General features: G+C 33.7%; 1 protein-coding gene across 1 annotated transcript in view; it reads left to right on the top strand.

Annotated features, from left to right (window-relative positions):
* nAChRbeta1 (nicotinic acetylcholine receptor beta1) overlaps positions 1-17,226 on the top strand; it is a 682,881-nt gene that overhangs the window by 473,600 nt on the left and 192,055 nt on the right. Inside the window, exon 4 of the mRNA XM_081748586.1 lies at positions 13,519-13,628. Coding sequence (XP_081604712.1) covers positions 13,519-13,628 — 110 coding nt within the window. The remainder of the gene's footprint in view (positions 1-13,518; positions 13,629-17,226) is intronic.

Genomic DNA, 17,226 nt, shown 5'->3' with positions numbered 1-17,226 from the left:
AAGATGGAATTTATCGAACTAATACCTCTAAACGAGGACAGTAAGGGACTTGAAACATTTTTTGTTTTCATTCTCTATAGCTTAGAACCTATTGGCGTAGGATTTGAAACCCTACAAATCTAATCTTCTTATATTCTAACCTTCAAAAAAGACAGAATTTTGCGAGATGCTACACCCAAAAGAAAAAATGAGGCTTCAAATATATTTTTGCATTTCTTCAGGTCTCCAAAACTATTGAGCGTAGAGCCTTGAAACTTTGTAAAATTATTTCCCATGTACCGTAGAGTAATTACAAAGATGGAGTCTTACGTAATGTCACTTCTAAGGATTGGGGTGAAGCTGGTGGCATTAAAGTAACTAAGTAAAATGGAACTTGCATCAACAAGTATTTTGAAAAAAGAAAAATATGTATATGACTTTCAAATATTTTCCATAAGCTTCATTCATTTCGTGCTTAGAGCAGACATTCTACTAGTTTTATGCATAAAACAAATATAATATGTTAACTGTGCATCCTTTCTAACTTGGTTCTCCTAACTGATCTCCTTCTTGTGAATCCTGCTACTTCGTGTCAGATATGTATCACTTATTAATATATACATTTTGCATTTATTTACCTTGAAACAAATATTAAATCTCCTCACTGTGGTGGTCACTTAAAGTAAATATTGTATTTGACTCTATACGTGATCTTTTTATTTCTTAGATATCCATGTAAGAACTACCTTCACTGTTGTTTCAGAAGATGAGTAAACTCAAATCAATGTTCCGGGGAGGAGCTCATGTGGTTCAGACCCAACATTAAGCAGCAGATTCACTCTGATATGGCCTTGCGGAAAGTGATGTTAAATTTTAAAAAAAGCCAAATCAAATCAAGATTGTTTTGAAAGAACAATACAGATGTCTATGCCAATATCCAGAATACGCTTCGGTCTGAAATTTTTTAATCTATTCTCGGCAAATGTGTTAGCAGATCGGAGTCTGTTTAAATAAAGATTTTGCATTCATTTTCTACATTTCCCAGATCTCTCTCTGACCATTAGCAAACAGAATTTATTTAAAAATGAATGTTATTTGTTTTCTTAATGTATTCAAAGCATTTTCCTTCTGGGGTGCACTAACAGCAGACTAATTAGCTTCTTTTCAATAGAATCAAGGATGCCCGTTGTAGACAGGCTTCACTGTATTGTTTTAAACAAGGGACGTGTGTATAACTACGAAAGAGAAGTGAAATTTGAACCTTATGGTTCTAATTCATTTTTAAACAAAGGGAAGGAAACATACTTCCACAGATAAATATAGACATGACGTTACTTTTATATGCTATTTTCTTTTCTTTCATAAGTTTCAAGTAAAGGATAGTATAAAATGTACGCCCTTTAGCGGTCTAGTACTTTGAAAGCATCGTCGTTCATATAGTGAGGGAGCGAAACCCGAGCCTCTATGTACCTAACTAAACTTCGTCAGTTGCACATACTGGACTGTTATACGTTATCTTTGTTTGATAGTTATTCAATTCTCTTGTTGAATGCGAAACAGCTCTTGAGAACCCTTTTGAATTTAAGAAACAGCTTTTGGTAGTAATGGTTCCATAGGAAGGTCTGCGGGGGCAACCACCCACCGAAAAATTACTTTTTTAGCTCAACTATTTACCAGCACATTACAATTATACCATATACAGATGTTCCAAAAATACAAAAAAAAAATCATGTATATCATTTTTATACTATTTTTTAAAAAATATATTGTACTTATATACACACAAATATTGCACTATTCTACAAATATTGTACTTTACATGATTTTGCATTACTTTATTTATTTATTTACTTTAGAAGTAAAACTGTGCCGCCAGCGGTTCGCCATTTCGTCGTTTGAGGTTCACCAGCTATCCGCCGCCGCGCTGTCATGCTAATGGGGAACTAGTGCTCGCAGCTCTGGTGGCCTTCAAACTTGATAGGGTAGTGTGTTAAGAGATAGGGCTTTGTTAAGTTCGATAGTAATTTTAGTGGTGGTTTTATAAGCACGTTTGTGTGGAGTCTGCGATTACGGACAACAGGTTGGAACAACGAGTCAACATGAAATTTTGTGTCAAGTTGGTCAAATCGTCCAGAAACAGTGAACATGCTGCAGCTAGCTGATGCACAGATCAGCTTATGGAGATGAAGCAGTGAGTCGAACACAATGTTTCGAAGACAAGGGCACTCCAAAGTCAAAAGAGCTTTTCTTAAAGGCAATGAGCGATCTAAATCGATTTTATTCTGATCTCAGGTTCAAATTAGAGCTTTTCGATTTAGATGTTTTTGAATAATATTAGACAGACTTTCAATCAGGATTGTTTCAATTCTATTTTCTAAGAAATTGATTCTTTAGTTTATCAATACATTTTTGTTTGTTTCTACTATTTTTCTATCATTTATAGCATATGAAAATATAATAGTTCATTTGTGACCGTTAGTTGAACCACAGATATTTATGACATTTTTGTTAGTACAGTAATGTCTATCTGCGAAGACAATGCATTTGTTTTGTAAGTAGCTGTTGTGAGTATATGGTGTTATTAGTTGAAGTTGTAGAGAGGTTTTCTGCCGTAGAGGAGAGTTTCCTACATTACTTTACAGGATGCATTAAGTGGAAAATAAAGACGAAAAGAAAAAGAATCATCACAAAAAACCATTTAGATATTATAAGAACTACTATGAAGTCTTAAAACAGGAGTGTCATTTGTGGAGGGTAGCGGGCAAATTACTACCCTTAAGTTTGAAAAAACATACCTTTTAATAAATTATTTTAATATACTATTTATAAAAACGGGAAACTCTTATTTCGGTGGGCAATCGTGTCCCCTCTAGCAACATCTGCACTGTTAAAACTGTAGGAAAGAAGGAGAAAAAGTAGACTCATATTGTATTTAAGAAAACGACAAAGAGACCTACTTGTGCAGTAGGCAGAAGTCTGAGAATTGTTATTAAAATTGGTATTTTATCCAAGCATACTATTCAAAGTAATATCTCATTATAAACCAATGGTGTAGACAAGAGGGTGACAGTCTCAATCCTACCCCTCCTCTTCTGTTGGTAGACCTATAGTGATATCAAAAATTGGTTATTTGTTACCTTTTCCTCTAAAATTCGACTCACTTTGGTGTGCTGAAATAAAATAACTAGCGTGGTGCCGCAAGAGCATATGAAAGTCTAACCGGTCCTGCGTCGAACATTTCACCCGGTGCATCTGTGCGCTTCTTCGACATGGAAGTTTACTAGTCCGCATCACGTTTCCTGGCTCCACCACTGCTGTAAACGTGTTAAATTACTGTTTCAATATTATTTAATATTCTTTAAGTTCTGTTTTCATATGAGAAAATTAAGTTAGCAGCCACCTACATGGTTTAGTGTTTAATTTTATTTAATAGTTTTACGTATTCAGTGCAACACGACTTAAAATATGTGCATGATTGATTTCATTAAATTTGATTCGGTTAAGCATATCCCACTCATTTTCTTGAAAAACTCCACTAAAAGACATCTCAAAGAAAACTAGTACCTCTGTCGACTCTGCCATGTGGCTGACATCACTAGTAAAAAAGAAAATAAGTTCGCAACTTTGCTGCATCACAAATAAATCAAACGAGTAATACATTTGTGATAGTGTTTTATTAGATAATTCTTTGCGGGAATCGTTCTGCACCAGTCTTCGCAATATAGTGTGTACAGCAACGCAATGCAAAAAGATATTATATCGACAGAAAACTGTTATACATGAGAGGTTTGACTTTGTAGTCCATATTTTTACACATCTCTCCTTGGAAGTGATTGCTTCTCTTGAATATTAAGTACTCTGCCTGTGAAATACATCTAGTTGATAGTTTTATCTCCTCCCAGTGGTTTTCTTATATGTATGAACTGGTAGTTGGTCTAACATAGAACTGCGATAGTGTAGTCAGTATGGCGTTTATTCAACAACCGGAATGCCCATGTTCGTCTCCGGTGGTGGCAGAAAAGTTTTATCGTTTTTGTGTTATTTCAACGCGGCTCAGTGATTGGCCTAGCTTTTCCTAAAATAGGGCGGCATTTGAGGGGCAAAAATTGTCGGAGTGTGTGCTTACTACATCACCTTAAGTCCCGAAGTCACAAAAGCGTAAAACTTTACCTTTACCCCAGCCTTTGGAGCTTCTGTGCCTTGTCCCGAGTTGAAATGACTTTTGCTTTACTTCTGCTTTCCAATATCATCTCAAAACTATTTTCAACGTAGCCATAAGTAGATATCAATTCTGTGTAAACAACATTTTTTTCTTCCAATCAACACGTCATTTGTTGAATTCAAATATTTCCTGCTAATAAACACAATCGTTTCCCCTTTTTAACATTCTCTCCCTATTTTCTAAAAACAAAATTAACATTCTTCCAATATTTTCTTGGAACTTATTCCCCTTAATATTGCTGCATTTGTCTCCTCTAATCATTTCAACACTAAACTCACTGTCTTCTCGGTAATACTCCTTATCGTTATCTATCGCCTCTTATACCTTATCGACCTTTTTTACCGATCTTCGTGTCCCTGAGATCTCATTCACTTGTTTTCCAACTTCTCCGCCTTCTCTTCAGACCATATCAAACTCTGTCTTGTAGGACCGAATTAACTTCCATTTCGTTGACTTTTGTTCTGTCTTGGGCCTCACCGACTTCTTGGTCGATCTTCTGGCTCCTCCTTTGGTTTCATAAGCTTGTTTTGTCGATCTTCCTGCCTCGTCAATAAATTATATATACGTCGATCTCTCTGCCCACCTCTGAGACACTCTTGAATTCCTTACTGTTGTCCTCCTAGACTAACAAGCTTAGGGTCGTAGGGGCAAATGTTATGTTTTAATATTTATTCTCTTTGAAGGGACATTAACCGCTAGACATGAAAATAATTCTAATTTTTATATATTCATATCCATGCTTGCTTTAGACTTACTATTTCGACCTATCCTCATCTTACTAATGCATAAAATCGATTTTACAATAGCTGCTACCAGGTGTATATCAATATATACTAATTTATTACATATCTTCATATTACTAAAGGCCTCATAATTTAAACTTAAAGTGGCCCCACATGGCGTAGTCGCTAAAGCTCTCGTCTTTGGTGCGAGCTATCTCGGATTCGATTCCCGGTGGGGGCACTCTGTCGATAAAGTGTAAAAAGCTTTTTCAGGGCCACCATCCTGAGTGAGGTTTCCTTCGGTTTTCTCACCCCCACTAAGCAAATGCCAGAATGGTACCTAACATAAGGTTCCAGGCCGCTTCCTTCCGTCCCCAATTCTTCCTTTCTTTCCTTCCTCGGATAGTTTGATCGCTGAGGGACGTCGTCCCTCATATATGGCGGGCTAACATGGCCTTAGATGTTGAAAGCCCAAAAATCTAATTCCTAATTCCTAATTTAAACTTAATAAAATATTATAATTAACAAAATTAATAAAGTATACATCACATTAATTTTCAACATCACCTCAAAATTATTAGAAACGTAACCATATGTAGATATCAATATTTTAACAGTCTTCTTCTTCGAACCATCGCATCATTTGTTGGCACGATAATTTAGACATTTCCTTCAAATAAATACAACCATCATTTCGCCTTTCTCACCATAACACCATATAAATATATCTTATAAGCAATATTTCTGGCACCTACTATTTTTCGATAAACGCATAGCGTAGCAATTTTTGCTCTTCTATGCACACTACTAGAAAATTGTATTAAAATTACGTACAGTAAAAAGTACAAAAATTTTAAGGGTTACATAACATCCACGCTTTTTATATCTTCGGACTAGTTTTTTTTTTTTTTTTTTTTTGTATGGATTATATCTTTTAAAATCAGACAACAACTCTCTGTCTTTCTCTAAGGAAATAAGAACCGCATGATAAATACACCGAAATCATGTCACTTTCGATGCTGACTTTCCTATCGTCAGATTATCATAGTGCGAGGATGACTTAAGAATTGACACAGTAGGTTGAAATATGATATCCTGCTCCACCACACAAAGTTAAACATTTGACAGGAAATGTGCTTAAGTATGAAAACTTCTTTCCTTCATCAGTAATCCCAGGAATAGCATGAAGGATGCAACTGACTGAAGTACATGCATATGACTGAAATTTGCCTACAGATCTAAATATTTATTATTGAATGTTTCATTTCAGATTGGAAAAAATAAGGCGATATATTTCACTACTTTAAGAAAATGAAGAGAGTAGATTATAAAATATTGCAATATAACTAAATATTCTTTATTCATTCATAATGGAGGGAAATAGTACTACATATGTTAATTAACACATAGTGAGGAACTATATCCGGTCATTTATGTGAGATGATGAATGTGAATACTTGAAACGCATCTCTCTGGACATTGTTCCTAGCAGGAGTAATCTACTTAAGTAGTCCTACTCACCAACACAACAGACATAGTCAAAAACAGAAGACAGAAAAAACGGAGAAAAAACTTTAACAAGAAGCGACAGTGTAATCTCTGAGAAATCAGTGCAACGCTCTGAATTTATTGTAGCATAAATATTTATTATGTCTTCTAAGTGGTACCATCTATTGTGATCTCACTGGGCAGAAACGATGTCTTTCTCCTTGTGTGACGAAAATCCCTAGGGATGTTTTCTCATGCTTTTAAAAGGGATGCTGGGCTGGGTGGGAGGTTTGAAACCATGGTCTTCTGATGCTACAACAGTATTATTTTTGTGTGCCACAAGGGGAAAAACAAAGATGGCGGGACATTGGACAAATCCATAACAATTGAGAGGAAGAAAGAAGGAAAAGAGAAAAAGCATCTACACCAAACGAGTTTGTATGGAAATCCCTCCACTCAATGGGCGAGCAACCAAAAACAGAAATGGGTCTGATGGTGAGTTTACATCGAGACGGAAGGGTGCTCATGCTATGGAAAAAAAGAACTTACAAGGGTTGGATACCCCAACCCCAAAAAACTGAGCACTCTGTTTTTATAATCCCTCCCATCTCAAGTAGGCTCCTGGTTTGATGATTGAGAGAGAGCGAAAGAGGAAGCTTACAGTCCTTTTAAAAGACAAAAGTTGTTTTTTTATTATTTTTGTCATCTTGGTCTTATTCTTCTTCTTCCTTATCGTCATGTACTTTTTCTCCTTTTATTTGAAGAGTGAACGCTTATTCTACCAGCAGTTGCTGCTTCGCATATTAAACATTTTGGAAAATTCTTTGGCTTTGTCATGACGACGTGAGGCCTCATCTTTTCCTCTAAAAATTTCTCTTATTCTCCTTTCTTTTTTACGATGGAGGTAGCTTTTATCAAATGATCTTCCATTATTCTTTCTATATTTCTTCTTTTTGTCTGCATGGTAGAAAGATTTGATATAACTATTGAATAAAATATAATAATAATACTGACATTAATACAGTAGTTTATACTGTACACTAAATAGCAATTGGTATTTAGATAGAGAGTTTGATTAGGTCAGTCCTATTTTTTTCGTAATTTTGATTTATTTGAAACCACGATGGATCCTTGGTGTTAGCTTCAATTTAGACCTCTTTTTCCTCACTCTGTGTTTCATTGCTACAAGCAATTCGGATTTTTTCTCCTTCTTTCACTTCTCTTGTAATTGATCACTATTTTATTGGAAAATGCTCCTGATTTTTCTCTGCAATTTCCCACAAAAGATTACACCATGTCTTTGATGAGGTTTTTTCTATTATTATTATTATTATTATTATTATTATTATTATTATTATTATTATTATTATTATTATTATTATTATTATTATTATTATTATTATTTGTATATGTTGCTATATATTGAATGGCATATGTGAATTTTATATTAACTTTGCTCTGAAGACAGAATTCATATAAACCAACTCAGAAGATGGTTAATAATGAATGAATGATTTAAGTGACGTCAGCTCCGAAAATATTTGACAATATTGTTAGCGTATAAGAACAAAGTCCAAAGCTGCGACATAGCTGAACGAAATCCTATAGATCAGTGTAAATCCTCATGCGTAGTTTCCTTTAAATAAGTCTAGAAAATCAGTTTTTTTTAAAAAAAATCTAAAATTGATGGTATACGATAAACGCTTAGCCTATCAAGTTGAAACTCCAGGAACAAACTCAATATACCCAAGCTTATCATTATGACACTAACAAGACGACAAGCCTTCACCCCTGCTGCATGGGGTCCTTGGTTCGATCCCAGCTCGCGTCAATTGAGCTTTGTGATGGACAAACACCGTGTAAGTGGAGTTTCTCGGGGTTCTTCCGTTTCTTCCCATCTTCCACTATTTCATTCATTCCTGATCATCACTATCTTCTTTAGCCTATCCGGCATAAACGTGGGACTTAAAACTGAAAGATTTCATTTCATTTCAATAGCAGCTACAAGAATTTAATAATTTAGGTTTGGGTTTTCTTGTTTTTGTAAATTTGTATTTATGTACTAGTGTTATTAATTATTATTATTATTATTATTATTATTATTATTATTATTATTATTATTATTATTATTAGTAGTAGTAGTAGTAGTAGTAGTAGTAGTAGTAGTAGTAGTAGTAGTAGTAGTATAAAGCTGAAACAAATAAATATTATACAAGTAACTTTACGACATGTATAATGAATATTATGATATTCGTTAACGCTCACATTTTGATTAATGCATTAAATACTTTTACTTCCTGTACGTATACAACGCCGAGCCGTCACATGAACCAATAGTCTTTCTAGTTACAACTCTATGCGTGATATTATTAGACATATAAAGAAACAGAGGAAGAGAGAAAACCAGAGAAAAGTCATTTCAATTAGATTTTCGTTCCAGGGAAACATTGAGTACACATTTTTAAGAAATCAAAGTTTTCAAACATACAGGAATAGCATATCTTTAGAATTGATAATTTCAAACAAAAAAAGTTCGTAAATGTTGCATCTAGTTCTGTTTAAAATCAGTCTTTGAAATTCTATAGATTCATAACTGACTTTTAACAACAACAAAAAAGTACTGCAAGTAAGAAACTTAGTAGTGAGGTAAATTAACCAAATTAATATTTCAGATTATTAAATTCCTTATAAATGAAGAGTTTTTTAAAGGTAAACTGGAATTGAATTTTCTTTGAACGCGATCTCCTTAATTTCCTTCGGGATTGAGCGTAAATGATTTTCCCAGCTAGTTATTCGAAGTCGGAAAATAAGATAGCAAAACAAGAATGAAATCTGTATAATGAAAATACCGTGCTCCACAACTTTTGCTGTTTACGAAAAGTCAGGACTCAACAGCTAACAGTTGAGTAGACTATTCAGTATCTATAAAAGATAGAAAGAAATTAATTCAAAATTCAATGCAAATCGCAACTTTTGCTTCTCTCACAGTTTTTGGGAAACAGTCTTTTAAGGTGCTGCCTTCAAATGGTTCTGCTAGCGCTAACACTGAGTCAAAAGTGAGAAATTCCAAATTTCAGAAGAGATTGTAGGAGTCATTCATAACACACTGCTCCTGTGTTAAAGAGAAACGTAGAAATCACGTTAATCTGTCACCGAACTTATTCTTTTCTGAGATTGGTAATATTGAACACATGGCTCACTTTGTGTCTAGTAGGTCCCTTCCCCTTTCCTCCTCTAATTCAACATATGTCTGAACATTAAGTCTGTTCAACAGTCTGCAATCCTGTTGGTTTTTACTCCTTCAAAATATTACTATATTAGGATAGGGGTAAGGGTGGGTCAGTGTTATTGTTGTGCTATTGTTAAGAAATAAGTCAATTATGACGTCGCACGCTTTAAGGATAAACTACTCAAAAATAAATCGTGCGTCACAAACAAAAATACGTAACTAAGTACTTTCTGTAACTGTTTTGTAATTAACTGTCTCTCTGACTTAACGAATCCGAAGGTCATTACCACAGAAACAAAATCCCAATATTAGATTCTATCTTGTACCGAGCAAATCCAGTCCGAGTTGCTAATACCACGCCCTGCTCGTCTTACTTGTCTCGAGTGTATTATAAGTATGACATTCCCATACATTAAATAGTTGCGAAAAATATTATTATTATTTGTTTTTGCAATACTTTAAAAATGTAAAAATAAAATAAGGAAGAGCGATGAATATAGTGTAAATTAGGTTATTCGTATATCTAAATAATGGCATGTTCTTGAACAACACTTGTATTACATTTAAAAGATTCTTGAGACAGATTGTACAGAATACAATCTAACGATGTAACATGTGATCCCATTTAAGATTTTCTATTAGAAATCCTAGAATAGCGTAAAACCAAGTACAGAAAAATATTTATAATGTTATTCCTAACAAACTAGATGACAGACGCATATAAGCAATAATTTTTCACTGGTTACTTCAAGTCGAAATTAAGAGATATCAAAATCTCATCATTCCTCGCCGTACGAAAAAGGTAGACTAAAATATTTATAAAACAAACTTTAAAAAAGATATTAATCGACTTAAGAAAAAGCACTAGAAAGCAGAAACAATAAAAGAAACACTAGAAAACAGAAACTTCACGAATACCAATAAGACAAATACTTATGTATTTGATTTATTGTAAAAAATCAATTTTCGAACTACCTAGTTAAATCATTATATTGTATGTACCTACATTAACTTTCATTACTATTATTTATAGTTAATGTTGAAGTCTATGCTAAGTCTAACAAATTAATGGCTCATAAAATTACACTTAAAACTTTAGAAATAATAAACACTTCTGACCAGAGTATATACCCTTGTTTATTAAAAACTAAATTCCAGTGTAACAGTTTCGACAACGTTACGTTATCGAAACTGTTACACTGGAATTTAGTTTTTAATAAACAAGTGTATATACTCTGGTCAGAAGTGTTTATTATTTCTTTAGTGAGTTCCAGAGTTGTGATGGATAGAGTTAAAACTTTAATTTTATATTAGGTAATAAATTGTTTGGCTTACTCAATGATTTTGTCACTCTTTGTTAACTAACTGTAAGATTTAGTACCGTAGTTTTAGCTAAGAGTTTTCAAAACTGAAAATGTGATCAAATGGAATGCAATGTGGGTTGTAGAGTACGTTTTCTAAATTTTGATACCAATATTTACTTATCACCGTATCAACTGATGAGATAGAAGAGTCCCTCATTAAACACAGTTTCTTTAAAAAGAACAAAGAAAAAAGTTCATATATATTATTTAACATTAACCTAATTCTAAGAAACCTAACTAAATTAATTAGGGTTTATTTATCTCTTGCTCGAAGAAAATATATTTTCTTATGTTTACCTAAAAGTATAATATTTGGTTGTTTGTTGTAATATGCTCTAAGAATCACCAATGATTCGCAATATGCCTCTAGATAATCAACAGATTAGGCATCAAACCAGCCATGGTTGTAGTTCTAAAAATACATAATAGTTTTTTTGGTTTCTATAGAATATTACGTAATTAATAGTTTGTTTAAAGAAAAGTGGATATAGAGGTTGCTCTGGGTGCGCGCGGGCCTAGTGCCAATAATGATCCCGCGGGGCCAGAGTACTGCTAAAAGTCGCCGAGCATGCGAATTCAAAAGTTATTTGCGATATTATATATGCGTGTATGTGTGTGTATGTGTTATGTGCGATGTGCTTTTGTATCTACTTCGACGAAACATGTTCAGAACGCGGAGTCTCCCTAAGCGTGGGGCCTGGGGCGGTTGCCCCATTGCCCACCCGCAAACTCCGCTTCTGGTGCAATATGTAGAATAGAAGTATACAGCCCAGCTTTGTTGATCTTTCTTTGAAAAGTTAATTTTTGAGGAATACTAATTTTAACTATTTAATTACCTTTCTCGCAAAACATCAGCATATCAAGCCATCTTTTTTTCCTACAAGCCGGATATTTGCAGATTGAAGATCATATCAAATATTGTGGAATGGGATTGTCTTACCTTCGAGTTAATACATGATTTTTGATACATTCTAAAATATATAAAATACTGAACTGTATTTAGATAATGACCAGAATTTCTAAAAAATGTTTTACTTTATATTATGCAAAGTAATGTAATATAAAACTCATATCATTTTTACAAATGATGCTACAGTTTTATTCTTTATTATTCTATTTTTTTTTTAATTTTACATTTTTACTCGTTTTCAGTTAGAATTTAGAGAAAAATATATAATTGAAAGATTATAAGAATATAATAAGCCATTTCCTGTTTACTGAAATTACTATTTTGTAATCAGTCAAATCTGTTAATATTGGTTTTGGTATGATTTTAGTGGAATCGGCTAGATTTTTTTAAGTCTGAAAAATTTCAACGCCGTATCCTTGCTGACTTCAATCTCAACTAAAATTTTGTCGTGGGAAAAAATGTTATGAAATACATGCTCAAACTTTCGACTTCAGATTGATTTTATCTTCTTTTTCTCCTTAATTCTTCAGGAATGGATTTATAGTAAATCTCAGTAAAAAGCATACAGTGTTCCATTAAAAAATGAATAAATTTCCTGAAAATTCTCGTGGAAGAGACTGACTGACATGCAAAGAGACATACGTACAAATACATATTGAATGATCGAATGGTGAAAACTAGTTCCAATTACACTATATAATATTGAATAGTGCATTGAATTATTGCAAATATACTTTCAATTAGTATTGGAGGTTTTATGCTCAAATGTATTTATTGTCTATAAACCAACGTTATCAATATACATGGCATAACCTTTTTTCTTTACATTTTTCTTATACAGTATACTCACAGTTAACTGACCACCACGAGACCGGATCCTGATGGGACAACGAGTTGTTGTTGTTGTGTTGAGTTTAACGTCCCGTTCAGCAGCGAGGCTGTATGAAACGTGGATCTACTGAATAACGTGGAATCCGAACCACATGAGCTCCCGCCGGGAATCGAACCCGGGCATCCCGCGCCAAGGGCGCGTATGCTAACCGCTTAGTCACGGATGAGCTCTGATGGGATAACGAGAAAGTCGGTTAAAACAAAACTCGCTATTTCATAGCGTCTAAATTGTATAGCATCTCTATAATGGTTTTAAAAGGTTTACAATATTATAGTTCATTAAATTTAAGTTACCAAAGAAGCAGTTTCGACCACAAACTGTTCCAGTAACACTGAATTGAACGAAATATTGTATATTGAATAAAGTGCAGTAGACAATCACACAAACCACATATTTATTTACAGTGTACGTGTATTGATGGAAGTCTTTAAAAAATACGATTGAATCTACAATGCTGAATGAAGTACACTACTGTATTTTATAAACACATTTACTAAACGAAGGAAAAACACGTTTGGGCTTCTGTGGAGTTGTACATTGTGGAACACCGATATAACTGATAACGAAAATGACTTATTTCTCGAAAGTTGGGAGGATAACCGGACGGGCAGTTAAAGAGAAATCGGCTAAGAGAGAGTTCACTGTATATGTACCAAATTCAAAATGCTGTGAGTGGATAATAATAAATAAACCTTTTCTTTCTCATTTACAGCTATGGAGTGACTACCAACTACGATGGGATGAAGCAGATTATGGGGGGATCGGTGTACTTCGACTCCCGCCAGATAAAGTTTGGAAGCCTGATATAGTACTTTTTAACAAGTAAGTTGTAACATATTTTCTATGTGTAATTAAATGGATTATTATTTTTCGTTGTTATCGCTTAAAATATCAGCCTTCAAAGCACTTGTTTCTCTTTCCTATTTTTCTTATTGTTAATTAACTTCATAATTAAAATTTGCATTATATTTGTCTTTATTCTAACTTTTAAGACGTCTGCGTTGTAGCTTCAAACTTGAGAGCCTATTATTTCCATGAAAACTGAGCCTAAACAAATCTACATATTCTGTTGAAAGGGTTCTTGCTATATTTATGTTTAACAATAAGAGTAAAGAACCTGCTTCAAACTACAAAGTATTTAGAGTGGAACAGAAGAGAAATTCTCGATTTGACTAACAGTGCAAGATCGACACTTCGATCCTCGGAGTACTGACGATACTCCCTCTTTGTCATACCGCTAATTACTTCAAAACAATTTACTTTTATTTCTACGAAGAGTAAATGTTTTCATATGTGTTGCCTCCAGAAGTAAAGTTAACATTCAGGTCATATGAGCTTTGTGACAGATAAACACCATATGCGAAGTTTTCTTGAGTCCTTTGGTTTCCTCCTACTTTGTCATTCTGTGCATGAGTTCCATATCTCCGTTCATCTTAAGCCTAATTATATTTCATATGTTAAAGATGTTAGTTGATAGGGATCTAACACCTCCGTAATATGTGATAGAGGATGTTTAACTAATTTAAAGTCTGCTACTTGTATCTAGTGCCAACTCAATGTTACTTCTATGAAGTAGAGCCCATATTACATGCCTCCTTCAGATCCTTTTTAATATGAACTTCCCACCTTCTCCGTTGTATCAAAATTCTCTTTTACCAAATTTCCAACCAAGCTATATACCCATTCGTATGTCTTACCCATGTTAAACATCTGGATTTAACATTTAGCCACTAGTGTATATGCTGCTGAGCACATATTGTGAAATTCCATGTTATGTAACTTCCTAGATTTCACGGTAATTACATTGTGGAATGATAAAATAGGAATTGATTTGTAACACCTTAAAACCATATTCATCACCATAGGTATTATGCCATTATTGGCAGGTCTCTTGCCACAAACTGGGAAGCTTGCATGCACCATGATCTTCAGCCACTTCGTCTTCTCATGTGAATTTTCTGTTCTACCGTAATACCATCCATCAAATTGTAACTTCTTTCGTCAAATTTCTCTTTTTCCTTACATTGAATTACTCTCTTCTAGCATGTCCTTCATAACACAGTTCCTTCTCAGGTAATGTCCCAACCTATTCCACTTCTTCTTTTCGGTTACATCCTGTTTTTCCTCCGCTACTGCTTCTAACACTTTCTCGTTCGTTTTCCGTTTGATCCAGTTAACTTTCTCCATTCTTCTTCACATTCGCATTTCGAAAGCCAGTCTTTTTCATCGCCTTTGTATAGTGTCCATTAATAACTATATTAGCTACTAAGAATCATAAAGGCCTCATGTAATACATATTCTTCAACTGGTTTTATGTTTTCCTTTGATCTGCTTTAAGTTTAATTAATAAAATTTTTCCGTCGTATAAACAAAACAAATGAAGTTTTCAACGCCCTCATTTCCGTTAATTACTATATCTTTTAAAAGAAACACTCGTAAAACTACTATTTGAAGCAAACAGGAATCTTAACACGGGCAAATTTCTTCCTTATTTATCACGAAGACAAATTATTATCGAAGGACCAAGTTGATGAACTTTCTATAAAGGCTCATTCCTTTCCTCTTTCAACCACGTTAATTTTCTTCTAAGAGGGAGAAAGGAGGACGGAAAGGATCGCCTCTGTTGATTGGAATTCCAGAGAAATCTCTCCTGATAGAAAGGAAGATGCTTTGGAGAACTTCTCGTGGAGAACTTATCCTAAGTTTATTTAACATTCGGTGCGTGATAAAGTCTAGAAGAAGAAGTGATGGTTGAAGCAACACACTGATTAAGGATCTCACAAAATGTAGTGACTAACACAAAAAAGGTTACCTTACTTATCCAAAACTTTGGAATTTTTCCCTATACATTCTTTATTTTTTTAATTTTATTTATTTATTTTTAAGAAGTAGACAGAAATCTGTAAAGAAGAGGAACAGGAATTACAGTGCTTTTTAAAGTCCCCGAACTCCAATTTAAACAAATTATAAACAATGTATAAATTCTTCACATTTCATTTATTATAACCTGAAAATTTATACATGTGATTACACTTTGTTCTTACATAAGGATGAAGAACGAAGTTTAACTTTTAGAGAAGACTTAGAGAAGATGTTGGAAATGTTTACCATCAACTGCTAAACACAACGACACGTATTGGAGGCCACTTTGTCCAATGTTGTGACTGTGAACCCTATCATACAATTGTCAACAAGAACCATTATTTTGTAAAAAAATTTAATTGAAAGATTAATAACAAACTTTACCCTCTAGATCCGGATGGCTGAGGATTAAACGTTGTGGTGTAGTGACAATGCCGTAGCTTTCAGAATGAATGAGTGAATTGTTTCCGAATAAGGAAAATGAAGAGCTAGTAGTTTATAAGTGTAGAAAAGGAAATTGAATTCCACTCAGCCATTATGTCTGCTAGACCATATATTTCGTTGAAGTTGACCACTTCCTGGAGTATTTTTAGTACAAAATAATTGTCTCTTTAAATATGATAAAACTCTATGTGTAAATAGTCTTTCCTTAGAAACACTGTAAAATTCATTTATTCAGTCAAACTGCAAGAAAATGTACCGTATATTTTAAACTAATTTTGGCATTCGTATTCTGAAAATAAAATTTTCTTTATAGAAGAATCTGGATTCCCGGAGGGAGTTCGTATGGTTATTAAACTCTTATTAAACTCTAGGATCCCTCATTAAACTCTAGGTTTATATATCATATACCATTGGTGCTGAACGGGTTCCTAACTCCAAATAAACCAAGCAAGAAGTTACTCGCTAATACTCGTAAACATTGAAAGAAACTCTATTGTCATTTATTAAATTCAATTACAGTGCGTTTCTAAAGTCCCCGAACTCCAATTTAAGAAAATTATAAACAATTTACAAATCCTTCACATTTCATTTATTATAACAATAAGTTTGAATGAGTTAATGGAACAGAAAACAAATATAAGCTCGGAAATTAAAGGAAGGAAGATTAACAAAGAATTGTTTTTGTAAGAAATGGGCCTTTCTTATCATAGCATCAGCAATTCTAATTCACATTTTCTCGCAGTTCATTATGGAGATGCCTATAATAAAGTTAATTACGTGTTTTATTGTTATTTCAGTTAGAGAAATCGTTATGATCCGAATATCCGTATACAGATCTTCATTCAGTATAAGTTAATATGAAGTACATACTGTGTCGAAACAACCGGCGATGCAACTTCTAAACTTTAATCATACCTTCAAACACTCTTGTAAAGACCGTTCTACAGGTTTAGAAATTCAGTATAGGGAACGTTGTTTACTTATAGGACTCACACATCATTTGTATGTCGCTCAATTTTCATTATTTTAATTATTTTAATTATTTGGTAGAGTTGATAATAAAATTCTATGGATAATCGGATAATTAGCAAGTTTATGAAGAGAGTTACATAGT

The sequence above is a fragment of the Thermobia domestica genome, chromosome 2 (genome assembly GCF_964235325.1).
Source record: "Thermobia domestica chromosome 2, izTheDome1.hap1.1, whole genome shotgun sequence".
Classification (NCBI taxonomy): Eukaryota; Metazoa; Arthropoda; class Insecta; order Zygentoma; family Lepismatidae; genus Thermobia; species Thermobia domestica.
Note: the sequence above shows the minus strand (reverse complement) of the source record. Positions and strands in the feature narration are given on the sequence as shown.